The 17,362-nt window shown below is 40.3% G+C and overlaps 1 protein-coding gene across 2 annotated transcripts in view; it reads left to right on the top strand.

Moving 5' to 3' along the window:
• Window positions 1-17,362, top strand: part of ARHGAP24 (Rho GTPase activating protein 24) — a 340,611-nt gene that overhangs the window by 121,616 nt on the left and 201,633 nt on the right. For both annotated transcript variants that reach the window (XM_065404926.1, XM_065404925.1), the window contains one exon: window positions 10,848-10,935. In XM_065404926.1, coding sequence (XP_065260998.1) covers window positions 10,848-10,935 — 88 coding nt within the window. The remainder of the gene's footprint in view (window positions 1-10,847; window positions 10,936-17,362) is intronic.

The following is a 17,362-nucleotide window of genomic DNA, read 5'->3' as shown; positions in this document are numbered from 1 at the left end:
ATGCTTATGCTGTAAATATTCTTGCTCTTGTTGCTTGCTTAGCATGATATTCATATGCAGAAGAATGCCCCAAGAGTTACAGGGGATTAGAGAAGGATACAGTGTGTCTTGGAGAGTACAATTGAGATATTGCAGCTGTGAGTTCATACTGTCAAATTAAGTTTCTAATCCAAACTAGCCTGGCTTCCTTAAATCCACTCCCCGTAGAACAAAATATTTCATCAGTCACTTAATTTACTGAGAAGCAATTTTCCTGTGTTAGAGGCTTCTAATATGTAACGTTCTCATTTCTAGGAAAAAATTATTCACCTATCATTTCAGTGTCACTTGGTTTGTAGAAATGATGTGCTGCCACGATATTAACCAGAGGTTTTCCCGCCCACCCCTCTCCCATTGATGGCTTGGGGTCTGATTTAAAAACTAGGCCACAAATTCTTAAGTTAACCAGACCATTCCTGCCTGTTGGGATATATTCTATGTGCTATAGAAGGCAGTTTGGTAGTAGATCTCCTTTGGGTGGGGTAGGGGAGATGAGAATTGAGCAGGATTCTAGGTTCATCCCAGTACCAGCTCTTCAAACTCCAGGCTGGGGCTGAGCAATCTCCTAGCAAGCAGAAAGTCAGGCTGCAGGACCCTGATGAGTGCAGTAGCTTTGCTCCATTTTCTCTCTTCCTTCAAGTGCACACTGCTAGAGCTGTTGATGGGACTATGTGCTTTATCCCCCATGTGCTTGCCACAAGAACGTGTATATAAATAGTGATCCAAATTCGGCACTTGGGGCAGAGGAGAGGGTCAAGAGGGGTGGCACAGGGTGTGTGGAGAGAACACAGAATTTAGCCCATAGTGTATGTGTTTCGTGAGATTTTCTCTCTTTCCCCATGCTGCTGCTTTTTTCAGCAGTGGAATGAGAGTCCAATAACATGAGACATAGTGTCAGACTTTTGAACCCACAGTGTTCAAATGAGTTTGAAATTAGGCAAAATATATTTTTCCCTTTCTTGATAGCCTCTCAAAGCAATCATTCTGCCCCCCTTCCGCCCCCACACCCTCACCGTCCCTGGAAATCTGTTCCAGGTTTTCATGAGCGAGATGAATACCCTTCTTAGGTCTGAGATTTCCCCCCCCAAGTAGTCGTTCTCTCTCTCCCACCCCCATTAGCAGAGGGTTGGGGGGGGGGGGGGAATGGATACTTAACTTTTTGAAACTTCAGAAGCTTGTACGACACTTCAGCCACTTTGGAAAATTCATGGTTTATCCAAGCACTAAAGAAAGATCATATATTATACACATGGGCACACCAGTGCAACTGAGCAATGAGACTGATGGTAAAATGATGCCTGAAGGCAAGCTGTCATCAACACTGTATTCACTGTAGTTCAGTTGTATGCCACAGAGGGGGATGGGCTTTCTTTAGTCTACAGATTTATTCTCTGATTGCCTGAATGCTCATATGAAACTTCCTGACAGATGGTAAGACACCAATCAAGTGTTCACTCTCTGATAATCTTGGTATGCTATATAAATAGTTACAGAACTTATCAAAAGGGGAAGTAAATACCATCCAGATTTGTGTGAAACCAGACAGAATGGGAAGTGAAAAAAAGTTCTTAGTTTCATTTTCTTTAAAACTTTCCCCCTCAGACTGAAGAAGCCAGGTGCATGTTGCAGAAACAAAGCTATATTTAAAAATAACCTTTTTTCTTTGATATTTGTTTGTTTCCAACAACAGATCTGTGGACAGACTGCAAAATAACCCAAATTACCATTCAAGTGCATCTTTTCTTTATGAAGCTCGGTAATTGCCTTGTATGGTGTTTCCATCTGGGATCCTTTAATGTAAATAAAAACAACGAGGAGTCCTTGTGGCACCTTAGAGACTAACAAATTTATTTGGGCATAAGCTTTCGTGGGCTATAACCCACTTCATCAAATGCATGGAATGAAAAAAAGTAGGCAGGTATACATGGAAAGAGGGAAAATTATTTTTTGTAGTGCTAACATGAGGCATGTAGCATGGGAGGCATTGCTTGGCTGTGTAGAGAGCCCGTGTAGACCAGTGGTCTCCAAAGTGGGGTGCACCCACCCCAGGGGGTGCGCAAGAGGATCCTTGGGAGTGCGCAGCAGGAGGAGCGCTTTTTTCTTTTTTGCTTCGTCAGTTCGGGCGGGAGTCCGAGTGGCTTTTTTTTTTTTTTTTTTGCTTCGGCAGTACTGATAGGGGTGTGCGATCAAAAAAGATTGGAGACCACTGTTGTAGACTACATGTCCCCCCCCTACATATCCCTACTCTACACACTATATCTACACTGATATTTATTCCGTGATAGCTGGGGGTGCAGTGTCTGTTACTCTGCATGCAGGGCTGAAAGTAAGGCAGTACAGGCCAGTATGGCATATTGGTAAAAAGTGGCCACCGGTACCAGCCTGTACAGCTGACTTTAAAGTGCTGCCGTGGCAGCGCTTTAATGTCGTTGCCCTTTTGCACCCCCCCAGGCCGCCGACAGGGGGGAAGGGCAAAAGGAGCAGCAGCCTCGGGCCCTTTAAATTCTTCCACCTGAGGCTTCCGGGGGGGAGGGGAAACAGAGCCAGCCCCGTACTGGTAGGAGTTCAATTTTACTTTCACCCCATCTGCATGGCACCCTAAGTGTAGTAATCCTACGTGTGTAATTCATAGATGCTTGGTCCAGAAGGGACCATTCTGATTATCTAGGCTGGCCTCTTATTGCTTAATGTTCAATGGATAATTCTGTAAAGCTGTATTAATGGTAAGGAAACTGTGGCAAACAAACCACAAGGTTTTGTTATTTTTCCCCAGTAGAACAAATTTGCTTGTAGAAACGTGACGAAAAACCCTTCTCTCTTTTTTTTGGGTTAGCAACCGCCAGAGGTGTCATGAAGGAATTATTAGCATATAGGAAAGGTAGGCTTAAATACACCAGGGAGGAAAAATAGATTTCTGAAAAATTGTTTTGTATAAGTTTGATCCCGTGAGGTGCTGAGATTGACTTAGTTGCACCTTAGGACACTCGACACTTCTAGGAAGTGCCAGGGTCTCTCAGGATTGGGGATTAAGTTTTGCATTGGGCTTTGCCATATAAAGACCTGAACAATATCAATATATTTTAACAAATGTTAGAACGTACCTTCTCTTATTGAGGCCAAGTTCAGAGCGCCAGCTGATTTCAATGAGAGAAAGATTGATCCCAATGTATATAGCTGGATATTAACTGCATAAGGCTCTCAATTAAAGCTGGTGGGAAATATTTTTGAAAAATGGCCTTTTGTTCAAAAGCAATTTTTTTTGTAATAACATTTACATTTTTAGTTTGGGTGTCCTCCCCCCTGCTTCCCCTTGTCACTTCCTTTTCCCTAAGCCAAAATCCCTATTTTTTTATTAATTTTTTAAAGCTTTGAATAAAATTGTTCCTTTTCAAAATCCACAGAACAAAAATTATATTTTCAAAAAAAAATCACTTTTGACCAGCTGCAGTTATTATAAATGTATTGAGCTTAAACCTTCAGTCCTTACTCAGAAATAGAAAACCCTTTATGGAAATTTACATGGAATGGATTGATTTAATGGAAGAAAATTTTAACAAGACACTCACCTCAGGAGATCTGTGTAGCTGTGGAAATAAAAAATGGGATCAAACCAGATCTCTGGGTCCTAACAGGAATTATTAGGAACAAACCAAAAACTAATATTAATATTCCATCTTTGACCTCTAATGAAAAATGTGTGTCAAATGTATAAGGTTTTCACTCTAGAAGAGAAAAAAAACCCATATATAATGTTCTTGTGAACAGAGGAAGCCATTGTCAAAGAGTAAACAGTTTAGAATCTTTCAGAGATATAGGAAGAAGGCAATTGAAAAAATGGCCGAGGTTTGAAGAAAACCTGCTCCCATTGGAATTTTGCCCAAACAAGGACTGAGTAAAACCTGCAAGATTAGACATGCTATATACATTTATTTAGATGAAAAGGGGGAAAATTAGATGTTGTAAAAGGTGATGAGTTCTGCTCCTAGAACTTTTTTAAAGACTTAAATTCTGGTATACTTACTCATGCTGAGTATTGCTCTGCGGCTTGTTCCATCAACTGAAATGGGTCTTCTTGCAGACTAAGGTACTGCTCAGTATGGATAAGGGTATCAGAAATCTGCCCCTAGGTGAATAAACGCAGTAATGAAGTAAGTTAGCAGGTGTGAGGATAAACTCCTTTCCATAAATCAGTTCCTTTAATCTTTCATGGCTCCAACTAAAGCAAGTGTTTTTTGTTTAACGTAATATGGTGATCTGTGGTTCAATAAGATAAACACTTAAACAGCCTTTTCTTTAGTCTCCTGTGATGCGGTGCCCCACAGGCAGAGAATCGTAGGCTAACAGGTCAATCTAGAGTCAGACTTACGCTGCCGCTTCTTTTGTTGCCCCAAAACAGTTTTGGGGCAACATGCTCTTTCCTATTTCTTCCTTTTCTTTTTTTTCTGATTTCTCTGACAAGCTTCCAGACCCTTCTGTCTGTCGTTATCCTTGCCTTCACAGGATCACTGTCAGATTTTCTGTCTTCTGTTGTGAAAATGAGACACTCCTCATTGCGGATGTTACCACACTGTATCACTGCTAACTTTTCTCTTGTTTTTAATAACTGAAAACACTGATTTCAACTAGTGATTGGCATGTCATAGGCCATCACAGTTGTGATAACTGTGGGTTATTAGTGTTGTTTTTTTTTTCTAGTGGCTTAATTTCAATGGCTATGGAGATGCGGGGTGCACTGATACTATGGTGTGGAGCTTGGTTAGAGATATGTCCTCTATTTTCCATTACTATTTGTACTTGAATTAAACCGAGATAAAAAGTAAAAAATTACGCTGTTTTAAAAATGAATAGTGAATTTATAAAACTAAAAGGAATATATTGTTCAACAACAACAGAGCAGGAAAAGGAAAGGAGTAGGAAAAATGAAATAGAAAGATTTACCTAGTGAGAGTAATTTCTGTGTGAGCGCATGCATTCACACATACACTACCCCACTGTACCGGGATATTCCTGGAAGAAGAGAGGCTCAAATATGTGGTTATGGTTGGCCAAGTTCCTAGACTTGGGCTAAAAATAAATCATAACAGTGACACTTCAAAGAAATGTGTTGAGAGTAATAATAAAAAGACGAGAGGGGGGAATAAAAGGTGGTGATTGGAGTGAAAGTAGGGGCAGGACAGAACGTTCAAATCAAAGAAGGAAATATGTCTTAAAGTGAGTTTTAGAAGAGTAAATATATATGTATATACAAAAAAAGATGTTTTTTCAAACAAGCTGCAACTTGGCCTTCTTTAGTGAACATACAGCTTTATGTACACAAACACCTGCACGTGCGTTTTTCAGGCCCTAAAACATGCATGGACAAAAATAGTTTAGCATCTGCATGCTCAAATGACGGAATAAATACTCGATTGCCCCCTTCAAAAAATTAACCTGGAACTACCACTTGAGCATGCTGTTTCCATGCAACTGCAAAGAAAATAGCTTTTTAAAATTAATCCTTTGGTGGGTGGTACTTCCTGCACGTTTTGGAGGCCTAGGAAACAATGATGAGCATTACCAGTCAATAGGAGCATAACGTAATCCGAGTGAAGGATTTACATAGTTAATTTAGAGAGCAAAAATCTAGTGTAGATTGTGAAGACCATCAAATGTCCCTACACCAGAGGTGGGCAAACTACGGCCCGTGGGCCACATCTGGCCCGCAGGACCGTCCTGCCCTGACCCTGAGCTCCTGGCATGGAAGGCTAGTCCCCTGCCCCTCCCCTGCTGTCCCCCCTCCCCCACAGCCTCAGCTCGCTCCGCCGCCGGTGCAATGCTCTGGGCAGTGGGGCTGTGAGCTCCTGGGGCAGCGCAGCTGCAGAGCCCGGCCTGACCCGGTGCTCTGTGCTGCGTGGTAGCAGCGGGGCCCGGCTCCAGTCAGGCGGCGCGGCTGTAGCGCCGCCAGCCACCCGTGCTCCAGGCAGCGCGGTAAGGGGGCAGGGAGCAGGGGGGGTTGGATAGAGGGTAGGGGAGTTTGGTTGGTGGTCTGGGGGCGGGGGTGTGGATAGGGGTCGGGGGGGACAGGGAGTTGAATGGGGGCAGGGGTCCCAGGGGGGCCAGCAGGAATGAGAGGAGGTGTTGGATGCGGTGGCAGGGGTCCGAGGGTGGTGAGGGGATAGGGAACAGGGGCGGTTGGATGGGGCAGGAGTCTGGGGGAGGCAGATAGGACGTGGGGGCTGGGCCACGACCCCCTCCCCTAACCGGCCCTCCATACAATTTATGAAACCCAATGCAGCCCTCAGGCCAAAAAGTTTGCCCACCCCTGCCCTACACCATTTGTAGGGCTCTGCGAGGAACTTTAAAGATAGACTGGAGTACAAATAAGTTCAGCATTAATAGCCAGCAATTAGAACAAAGATTAGGTAACAATCAAGGGCAGCTCAAGAAAAGTTTGACTTTTGCTATAAATATTAAAATTGCCAGAAGCATAACTTGGTTGATCTTTAAAATGTGGTTAGGGAAATGAACAGATGGGGAGGGGTAATGAAGCCACGAAAGAGCTGCCAAATCTCTGAGCAAAAAGAACTACCAACAAATTATTTTCCAAGTCAATTCAAAGATAGATTCAGATTCGGATTGAGAGACGGTAAGGACTTGCCACATGGAAAGTTTCATATTGCAATGTTGAATCATTTTTTTAGATACTCCTATGCACAAGAGCTGTATTTCTTTCATCCTACATAACATAAGGAACAGAATTTGCTCAAACCTTCCAGTTACATGGACCTTTATTGTCCTTTGTGTTCCAGTAGTGCTAAGACAGTGGTTCCCAAACTGGGGTTCGTGAAATGTTACAGGGAGTTCTCAGGAAAAAATTCCCTAATGGAGGACAGAGCTGTCCCTAGGGACCCCGGGCAGCATGGGGCCAGCAGCACGGAGCCCCTGGATTTCCAAGAACTAAGCAGGTCAAAGCAAGCATATCTATCAAACTTCAAGACTCCTTATAAGAAATGGAAAGGGAGGTGGATATTTTTTGCTGTTTTTAAAATTAAATAGGCAGCTAGTCTTGTTTTTAAAATTATTATGAAGAACAAATTTAAGCTTTGTTGTAATGTGCGTTGTTTGCCTGGACTGCTCAACACCTGAATGCTTGTGTAGGAGGAACTCTTTGAGTTGGCTTCTTAAATACCTTCATGTTCTTTCACATCTGATATTCCTTGATGAAACATAGGAGTCTTGTCTTATAACAGGCTTATTCAAAGTGATACAAGCTACGAAAGTGAGATTTTGGAAGAGTGTTGCTGTTTTCATAATGTAATAAAAATACTGTAATGATTAAATAATAAATAGTGTGTAATAAGCAAGTCATAAAAACAAATTTTATATTTCCAAGATCACTGCTTTTATAATTTATACTCAGGTAAAGGAGCAAATCCCTGGAAATATTCATTTTTAGGAGGGGGTTCGCGAGACTTGATATTTTAGTGAAAGGGGTTCACAGATTGTTAAACTTTGGGAACCACTATGCTAAGAGATGCCAAATGAGATTGAGGAACTGGACAAACACGTTATAGCCAATCCCAGCCTTGAAGAGTTTACAATCTAAATAGACAAGACAGGCAACAGGTGGGAGAAAGGAAGTATTATTACACAAGTAGTAGTGAGTGATTTGTATTAAGATTAAATATTACTACACAAAATAGATTAAGTGATTTACCCTGTGCCACACAGGAAGTCTGTAGCTGAGCCCGGAACTGAACCCAGATCTCCTGAGACTTATTCCATGTAAATACAGTTACCTCAGTATAGGAGTAGCGTGAATGAGATAAGGGACAGACTATTAGTGTAACCTTAATTACAGTAAAGTATTTGCTGTCAAGCAATAATTATTACAACTAGGACTGTTGTTGTTTATAATGCACTGGCTAATAAGTATGCGTATTGCTGTCCCTATTAAATAAAAATTTAGGTCTGCTCATGTGATTGATCCTAATGTGCCACTACAGCTGAAAAAGTCTTTGCATCGTGTATTAAAGGCTTGTGCTTCTAGAGCTCAATTTGGTGAGGTGCTGAGTACAGTCCTGCCAAGTGCTGAGCTCACTCATCTCCCACTGTCTTCATTGGGAGTTGAGAGAGTTCAACACCTTGCAAGATCAGGCTCTTGGAGCAGAAGGACTTGAGTCCATCTTGAATCGGTGAAGGCCTGCATGGCTATGGTGTGTGGTATGGTGATGAATGGAAAACTCTGAGTGGCCATGGATCCTGCAGGAACTTGCACACTGTTATTTCAGTCAAAGTTCCATAAGGATTTTCAGCCCACACGCTTAGTGAAGGTATGCAACGTGCAAGTGATCTAAAACACAGCAGGGTGGCTGTTAACTTGAGATGATTTCCTTATGTTCCCTTTGTTAGGAGTCTATTCACAATTATGTTAAAGAGAGAATCTTTGCTAAATTATGTATTTCCTGGCTCTACTCTGTCTGTTTCACCCCAGATGTTAAATTGTAGTCTCTGCAGTGTGTGTGCATGTGTATATAATATAATCATGCAGTTGACTTCATGACAGTCACTGTGATTCTCAGTTGTTCTCTTAAATTATGAACAATGGAAAATGGACTCCAATTATTTAGATTGGTGAATTACATAAGTCACCTCTCATCTACTTTGAGGATAGGGCCATACCCTGCTGTAGCAATTGTAGAGTATTGGGAATTAGGCATGTAGCTCCCATTAATGGAGATTATTCATCTAATTCTCTTCATACTGCTCTGAAAATTTACCCCCTGATGTCCGACTCATCATAGTTTAATTGTGACTTGCCTGGAAGCTTGGGGGGATATGACACCATATGAAAATAAAAAAAAGAAGTCTCATAGGAAGGAATGATGTATCTGTCAGATATAGGTGTCAAGGGAAAAGATCCCAATGATGGTTTCACTTAAGTGCATCTCACAAACTGTTTTTAATGTTGTGATATCAAGGTAAAGAGGAGACTGGTTTTGATAACCTTTTTGGGTTGAATATTTAGTTTAAAATCCCAGGTACTACCTGAAGGGTATAAAATATGTAATAAAGATGTTCAGCATATGTCACAGAGATTGTCCCCATTATGCAGCTGAAGTGGGCAGGATGGGAAGACTGGCTGTGAAGACAGGATGCAAAGGATTCCCCGGAAAGGGGAGGAACAAGAAGAGAGTGATTAGTTATTGGTCAGGATGGAAGGGGGAGGTGGAGAGCAGAGAAATGTACCTGCAGAAAGTGCTGTGAAACCCAATCCTTTCCCACCATTTGTCACAGAATTGTGCTCTAGAATCAAAGTTTTCTTTCATTTTTTAAAAATGTTTCTAGGTCTAATGGTTATGAAGATCAATTTAAAAATGTGAAGCGTGTGTAATTAATACAGTGTTGTCCTGCTGTGTTTGCAGAAAGTGACGCATAGCTCTAAGAAGCATGAACTTTCCCATTCATCTGCATGGGATCTTATCTCTACTGATAAATTTAAATTCAACATTGTTAATTATTCTGATGATTTTAGAAGTAACATCTAACTGTTGAGATTATCTCACAATCTACAACTGCCTCTCAGACCTTCCCATGTGCCTTATGCCTAATTGTCCCCTGCACAGCTGCCCAAACTTCCAGCGTCTCCCTATGATGCAATTATGGGTTGTCAATCCAAAAACTGTCAGTGTATTAAAAACAGAAAATATGGGAACATTAGAAAGTGATTTTGAATTTCATATAAGAGAAATCACATTTGTTCATATTAAAATATTTTTTTAAATCCAGTTTTTAATTTAAATATGCTGCAAAATCTCCAAACTGCCATACCAGAGTGCTGCAGAATCCAGAGATCCTGCAGAGTTCAGTTTCAGATTACCATGGAGAATCCAGGGCTTTATATATTGAGTTGAGTTCAGGAGGTTGTTCATGGTTCAGCTGGCTGGAGTTTCTATGTTCCTATAATTGTCTGGTCATGCTGGAAGAAGCCCTGATTGCAGTTTTAGGCTTGGTCTACACTTACCCCCCAATTCGAACTAAGGTACGCAACTTCAGCTACGTGAATAACGTAGCTGAAGTTCGAAGTACCTTAGTTCGAACTTACCTCGGTCCACACGCGGCAGGCAGGCTCCCCCGTCGACGCCGCGGTTCCCCCGTCGACGCCGCGGTACTCCTCTCGTCTAGCTGGAGTACCGCAGTCGACGGCGATCACTTCCTGGTTCGACTTATCGCGTCCACACAAGACGCGATAAGTCGAACCCAGAACTTCGATTCCCAGCCGCCGAACTAGCGGCTGGGTGTAGACATACCCTTAGTTAGGTCACAACTTTATTCTTAAATATCTGGGAGTATGTGGCAGATAAACTGGTACAGTGCTGGTAGTTCCATTCCCCTTTCCATATATTCGGGGCTGCTACCTTCCCCATCCTGGTCCCAGCCAACCCACTGCTGGGACCCAGCCACATCCGCCCTCATGCCAGGGCTAAAGGGGAGCCCACAAAGGATGGGAGGGTTAACTCCTCGCTGTAACAGTCATAGGAATCTCTAACCCCCTTTCTCAGGTCCTTTAAAGAATCCCTCCTTTTAATCCTGTACCAATCCATCTGATCTGATCACTGTATCCATTCCCTATGGGAGTACCTGCACTGAACATCCATCACAAGAAGGCACCAGCAGTTAGCTTGGCTGACCCCTTCCCATACCTACCCAGGTTCCCAGACATTTACTGATGCCTTCTTTAATAATTTTCATGTACCAAAGTTTGAAAGAAAAATCAATAATATTGTAAGAGCAAGACAGCAGTTCTGATCCTGTTTGTTGATTTTTAGGGTGCCATTTTCCTGCCTGGAAACAGAGTAATTGAGCATCCTGGCAATGAAGAAAGCCCAGGGAAGTTCCTCTTTGAAGTTATTCCAGGTACGATATTCTATTCCCCATAAAAAATGTCTTTAAAATTTTGTTCCTATTGACTAATGACCGGTTTTATTCAGCCTGAACAGAGGCAGAAGATGATTAATGTTTCTATGTAAGAGAAAAATTGGTTAATTTTGCTAATGATGTAGTCTTTCATATATTCATTCACCCCTGGGCTGTGAAGGAAAATCATGATTTCTTATTTGTCAACATATACAGTACAATTGTTCTGCAGTCAGAGCTCTGGGCACTGTGTGAAATGGACTGCTGGAAGGATAAGCGTATTTGGCAATGCTTTTGTGACACTGAATGTTACAAAGTGAGGTAGAGCATTCTGTGGTACCATAAATGCAAAATGATTTAACAGCCGGTTTGGTGTAGTGCTGTCTGCTAGCATGGCTAGCAGTATTAAGGATCCTTCATTGTGACTAGGGATGCATGAACCTGCTCTTACACAATTAAGTACCATTGTTTTGAAACTCAGTTCTGGCCCTTTTAAAAAAAGTTGAGGTTGGCTTTGGTAAAGGAGCACCTCCCTGGTCATTGAGTGCTACTGTTCCCTCCAACCATGAGCTGGCTGGCGTTTCTGCCTTCCCAAACCCTCGTCACCCTGCTATTTACTAGATGCAACTTGCCATTTTCCCTCTGTTATCCCTCTCCATGGCTTCCAACTCACTCCCCCTCCACACTTAAAAAAAAAAAAAAAGAAGTTGTGTGGTCTAAATGCATCTGAACTAAGCTCAAGTACCTTCTCTTTGAATTCTTATGACGCCTGAGTTTAATGTGCCCCAGAATGCCTGGTGGAACAGAACATGCAAAAATTGAAAGCCGTTTAGCACAGAAGCAGCTCAGGCCATAACTCATCTTGGTAGACTCAAAGAGTTCAATCTATTTAGCTTTAACAAAGAGAAGGTTAAGGGGTGACTTGATTACAGTCTATAAGTATTTATATGGGGAATACATATTTAATAATGGGCTTTTCAATCTAACGCTATCCAATGGCTGGAAGCTGAAACTAGGATACATTCAGAAGAAAATAAGACATGAATTTTTAACAGTGAGAGCAATTAATCACTGGAACAATTTATCAAGGGTGCTGGTGGGCTCTTCATTACTGATGATTTTTAAATCAAGATTGGATTTTTTTTTCTAAAAGATCTACTAGAAAACTAACATCTACTAGAAAACTAACATAAAACATTAGACTTTTTTTTTACCAGCTTCAACTGATAAACAATTATTCATTGAAAAATGACTTTGTGATCTAACCAAACATTTTAAAGAACAGTTTTAATTTTGGGTTTTTTTTTTGTAAAACAGGAAAACAAAACCCTCAAAAGTCTCTGTTTGAGGAAAAATTACTGAAGATAGATTTCAAAAGTCTAATTTTTAATTGAAAAACTGAAAATTTAAGGGAAAAACTTTCTCCTGAAAATTGTCATCTTTTTTTCAATGAGTTCTATTATAAATGAAGAATCTATTTCTACAGGCTGGCAAGGGTGACCGGGAAAGATAGGTTGAAGTAATAGTAGTGATGGTTGCTATTTTAAAATACATGGGAGCACTCATACTACAGCAATGGTGCAAGGAGGGGACAAGTAAGTAGCATGTGAGGAGGAGATGATGAGAAGTAATTTATTATTGTTGCTGTCTGCCCTCCCTGAAGTTTCTGCTGGAGGGAAGCAGCTTTAATTCCCACTGCAAGCTCCACTGGAAGATGCTTTCGAGAGGAAGTGCTAAATCAGGTTATCCACAACCTACCCTGGCTCTGATGCCTCCCTTGCCATCACACCATGTATGCACAACTTGGTAAAGAGGCCTTGCTGAAGCTAATGCTCCAAATATTGTGACTCCTATGACACTTAAATCTGCCCATTAACACACACTGGCTCTAGGGCCTTTTTGGTGTCTGATGTAGCTTTGGCACAAAGGCATTGGGATGTTTTCTTCCCCACATTTGAAATGTAAGGAACTGTAAGCTCAAAAACACTTTTGTAAAACAGTAGGGACAGCTGTAGGCCACTGCTCAGCTGGCCCGTGAAGGAATCTATGACGAATGTTAATTGACGCAGCTGAACTGCGGAAAGGTTAGTCAGATGCATTTTTTTATTAGTTTCCCTAAGGGAAAATAACTGCAATAAACCTGTATCTAATTCTCCCTATTAAACTTTCTTGTTCTTGTTTATTTTTTGGCTTTTTGCTCTATAGAATTTGCACTATGGAACCATGTTCCAGATTTGAAGGCTTTGAATTAGTATTAGAGACAATTCCCTTGCTGATTTGGGCTCTGTAACACTGACCACTTTTAATGAAACAGGTACTGATATGGCTCTTTTTCCTCTAAAAAACCCACAGCAATGCAGTCACTTAATAGTTTCATATTATTTATTATTATTATTTATTTTATTATTTGTATTATAGACTGCCTACAAAAATGTCGTTTCATCCTGAGTTTGAGTTATCAGAGCACAACAATGTTTTAGCTAACAATTTTAAAAAACGTTCCTCTCCTATGGTTTGAAAATTCCTTGCTGATTTCCGAAACATTGGCAAATAAATTATTTACTTCCAGACTGAGATGTTACATGCCAAATTTCAGCTTAGAATGAACTTTCATGGCCACGTTACAAAGCTCTGAGCAATGTAGCTTGTAATCCGAATGCTTGCCATCACATAACTAACAGGCAGTGCTAACATAGAAAGCAATCTGTCTCGTGAGTTCTCAAAGTACAATTTCATTGTACTATCTTTTTCTACAGCCAAGAAAACAAAAAGCAGCTGGGCCGAACTTGGCAAACTCGGGTGCCTTCAATGGAAGCTGTAAATGCTCATCCTCTTGGAAAATCAGACAGTTTTTTTAGCTGGCTAAGTATGGGATTGGATAACCAAATTAGGACAGTTTTGCTGTTTATGTATAGGATCTACAAGACAAACAACAAGTATAGAAAAGATTGAATTTCATAATCTTTATGATGTCCTATGAGTGAAGTGAATATACATATGGTAATGCCATCTGACATACAGCATTTGAAAAATGTTTCCTACTTCATCACATTTGACTAAAACTGAAAAAGGAAATGGGGTAATTATTCTACCGATGATATTTGCACATATCGAGTAGCCACATGCTCATATCAGTGACTCTGTAGACAGAGATTTTTTTACTTAATGTCCTGTTTGTGCTCTGAGATCAAACTTAAAATGTGTACAGAAAAATTACATTAATATTAACCAGGTATACAAGTGACTATATTAATATATCTTATAATTATGTTTAGGCTTCATAATCAGGTTTCAGGATTGAAAAGTTACTAACTGAACTGAAATCTTCAGCAGTTTAAATATTCTTTTTTATAGGTTTGTGCAGCATCAGAAATGGAGACAAAACCAAAACCTTAAAACAGAAACCGTATGTGCGGAGAAAAATCAATTGTTCAAGATTGTCTTTAATTAACACTGCCCGCTGCCTCCCACCCCCATATACCTGTATCCTCTAATTTTAATGTGTTTGATTAATTATAAACTTTTAAGTTCTCCCTGTTCAATTATAGGAGTCTCTCAAACTACACAGTGATAGGTTTTCCTTGATAACATACAGTGGTTGCCACTAAAAAGTTGAAATTGGCCAATAGACGCCACATAGTTGCCGTGGTTATTTCCTGTTCCAAGTATGGGGGAAAACGATGGTGCTTCAGATACCATTGTATGATTGCTGTTGATTATTACTGACTTTAGTGATGACCACTATAATTTGATAGTGTTCGAGTGGCATTAGTATACTGCTCTTTTCCTTCAATAAATATGCAGTTGCAGTTACTCCACACTTCAGCACTATTTCTGATGCGATTTCTAAAATATTGCCTTCTTGAAGTTGAATGCACACACTTTGTACCATGTATTTGGTCTTTCAGAGCCCAAATTAAAATCAGGATCAAAAGGAATAGTAGGCAACTTTGAAAGTGAAACACACAATCTGAAAAGATTGTAGGGTTTTTAGAAATATCATCTGAGGGGCAATAAGCAAACAGAGTTAACATTATTACTGCTGTTCAGTCATAACCACTGCTTAGAGAGAGCATTCACTGACAATTCTCAGTCGCCAGTGTTCTGAAACTGAGCTATTTGTTGACTCCGTCCTCTTAGTGACTCATTATAAAGCCAGTGTTGTAGCAGGCTGGAAAAAGAATAGAACTCATGGGGTATAACAAAGGAAAAATATATTGTAGTCAAGCCTGTGTTTTCCTCCCGATAACTTTCATAGATGAAAATAGCTACATAGCAAAAACATCTAGTTGGATAGACTGATTTTTTTTTATTTTATTTTACTGAACATTGTGTTACATGATACAGTACTGAAATTCGCAGTCTTAGCTTGATGTTATTCCCTTTGCATGTGCATTACAAATTCAAGTAATTTTATTTATAATACCAAGACAGCAGTGACAATCTTCTTTTTGTCTACCAGATCTGTGGGCAGAACTAAAGCTTGTGTGTGTGTTGGTAATACATGCCAACAATTTTGGGAATGCAAGTGGGAGTTGGGTGATCATTTGAAATTATAATTCTCAGAACATGACAATGTCTGAAGGTGAATGAAAGAAATGCATTTGTGGAGAATGTCTTGTGCCTGATGCTGTCATTAAAAATATATTCATTCCATTTGCATTTAAAAACATTCTGTTCATACTTCATGTGTTGGCCTGTTTTTAAACCCGAAGTGTGAAATTGTCCTCTGAGGGACTTGTACAAGGTCCATGAGCCACTTAAGTGCTGATCCTTTCTACTCAGGAGTCAGTTGGCCGCCTGTATCATAGAAGAGTTCTTTGAGCCTTTTTGCAATCCCTTTCACCCTCGGAATAACATCGGGTACTTCTGTATGCAGTGTTCTTGTAGCCATTTTGGTTCCAGGATATTAGAGAGACCAGGTGCATGAGGTAATATCTTTTATTGGACCAACGTCTGTTGGTGAGAGAGACAAGCTTTCAAGGTTACACAGAGCTCTTCTTTGGGGTTTTGCTGTCAGTTATGGTTCTCAAATAGGCATTAAATTAAAATGTAAGTTCTTGGATAGAACTGAAATAGCTAGACTCATAAAAAATACAAGACGTCAGATCGGTTGTGGTGATTTATGTAAGGTTTTGTGTTTTGAATTGCAGTACTTTGAACATCTACTTTAAGGCATTTATTTTGATTTACTGTTATATATACAACCATAGATGTGAACATGTCACTTCGTAGAGATATCAGAATAAAAGTTTTTGTCACAAAAAGTGCTTAGTGCCTACTACCTTGAGTAGGTTTTTGCTTGGTAATAAGTGTTTGCAGGATCAGACCTTAAATTAGACATAATACAGACCAAGGAGTCAGAAAAGTCAGATGAAAGTCACATAATATTGAGTTTGTTTATTTTCATTATGTATCTTGTTAGCGCTAAAGTTTTTTTTAAATAATAAAACATTCAGTTCTTCTATCATGCTTTTCATCAGTAGATTTCAAAGTGCTGTACAAAGGAGGTATCGTTAGCTTCATATTACAGATGGGGAAACTGAGAGATGAAGTAACTTGCCCAAAGTCACGCAGCAGGCTAGTAGCACAGCCGGATATAGAACTGAGGTCTTGAGTCCCAGTCCAGTGCTCTACCCACACTGCCTCTCAAATAAAAGAGCTGATGTTGGTTAGGATAAGGAAATAGTCTTGGAGGAGTGGTGTTTCCCCCATCATTTACTGAATCATGGTCTTGCATCCATCACTTGAAATGCCTACTATTCTTCCCTCGCTGTCCCCAGTTATTTATGTTAACCTCATCTTGCAACTGGTGGTCCTGCTTTATGGCAGCACTAAATGATTACACAGGTTGGCCTAAGTGTTGGGAAGCCAGCTCACCACTTTTCTAGTATTTCACTGTGAGAAGGCATTCCACTCATGTGTTACTTGTGTCCCTATGGAGTACATATGATATTATATACATGTTTCCTGAGGAGGCACAGCTGAAGGAGAACTTATTTAAAGAACTATATTCATTAAGAATGTGAGTTGTATGGCTCCTTTATGATTCCCTCATCCCCCAGGACCTTTAAGGTACAAGTCCAGTACTGTAAATGCAAATAATAGACCAACTCCTTAGGTCTCTGTACAGCTTTCACAGTTTTTACTCTGTCATTATCCAGGTAGATGTCCTACTGAAGTCAATGGGAACTTTGTCTGAGAAAATATATGAGTGCAGGACCAAATGCATGTGAAATTCCATTGGACAAATTAACACCCCTAAGATTACTTGTTCAAAGCTTAGGTATTAATATTTTACTAAAACTGTGTTTAAACTGAGACCGGCATATAGTTTTCACCTTTATAATCAACTTTTCTCTCCTTCAGAAATCACTTAATGATAGCATCATACCATAGTCCAGTGTATTTGATTTTGTAGCTTGCT

The sequence above is a fragment of the Emys orbicularis genome, chromosome 5, assembly GCF_028017835.1.
Source record: "Emys orbicularis isolate rEmyOrb1 chromosome 5, rEmyOrb1.hap1, whole genome shotgun sequence".
Taxonomy (NCBI): domain Eukaryota; kingdom Metazoa; phylum Chordata; order Testudines; family Emydidae; genus Emys; species Emys orbicularis.
Note: the sequence above shows the minus strand (reverse complement) of the source record. Positions and strands in the feature narration are given on the sequence as shown.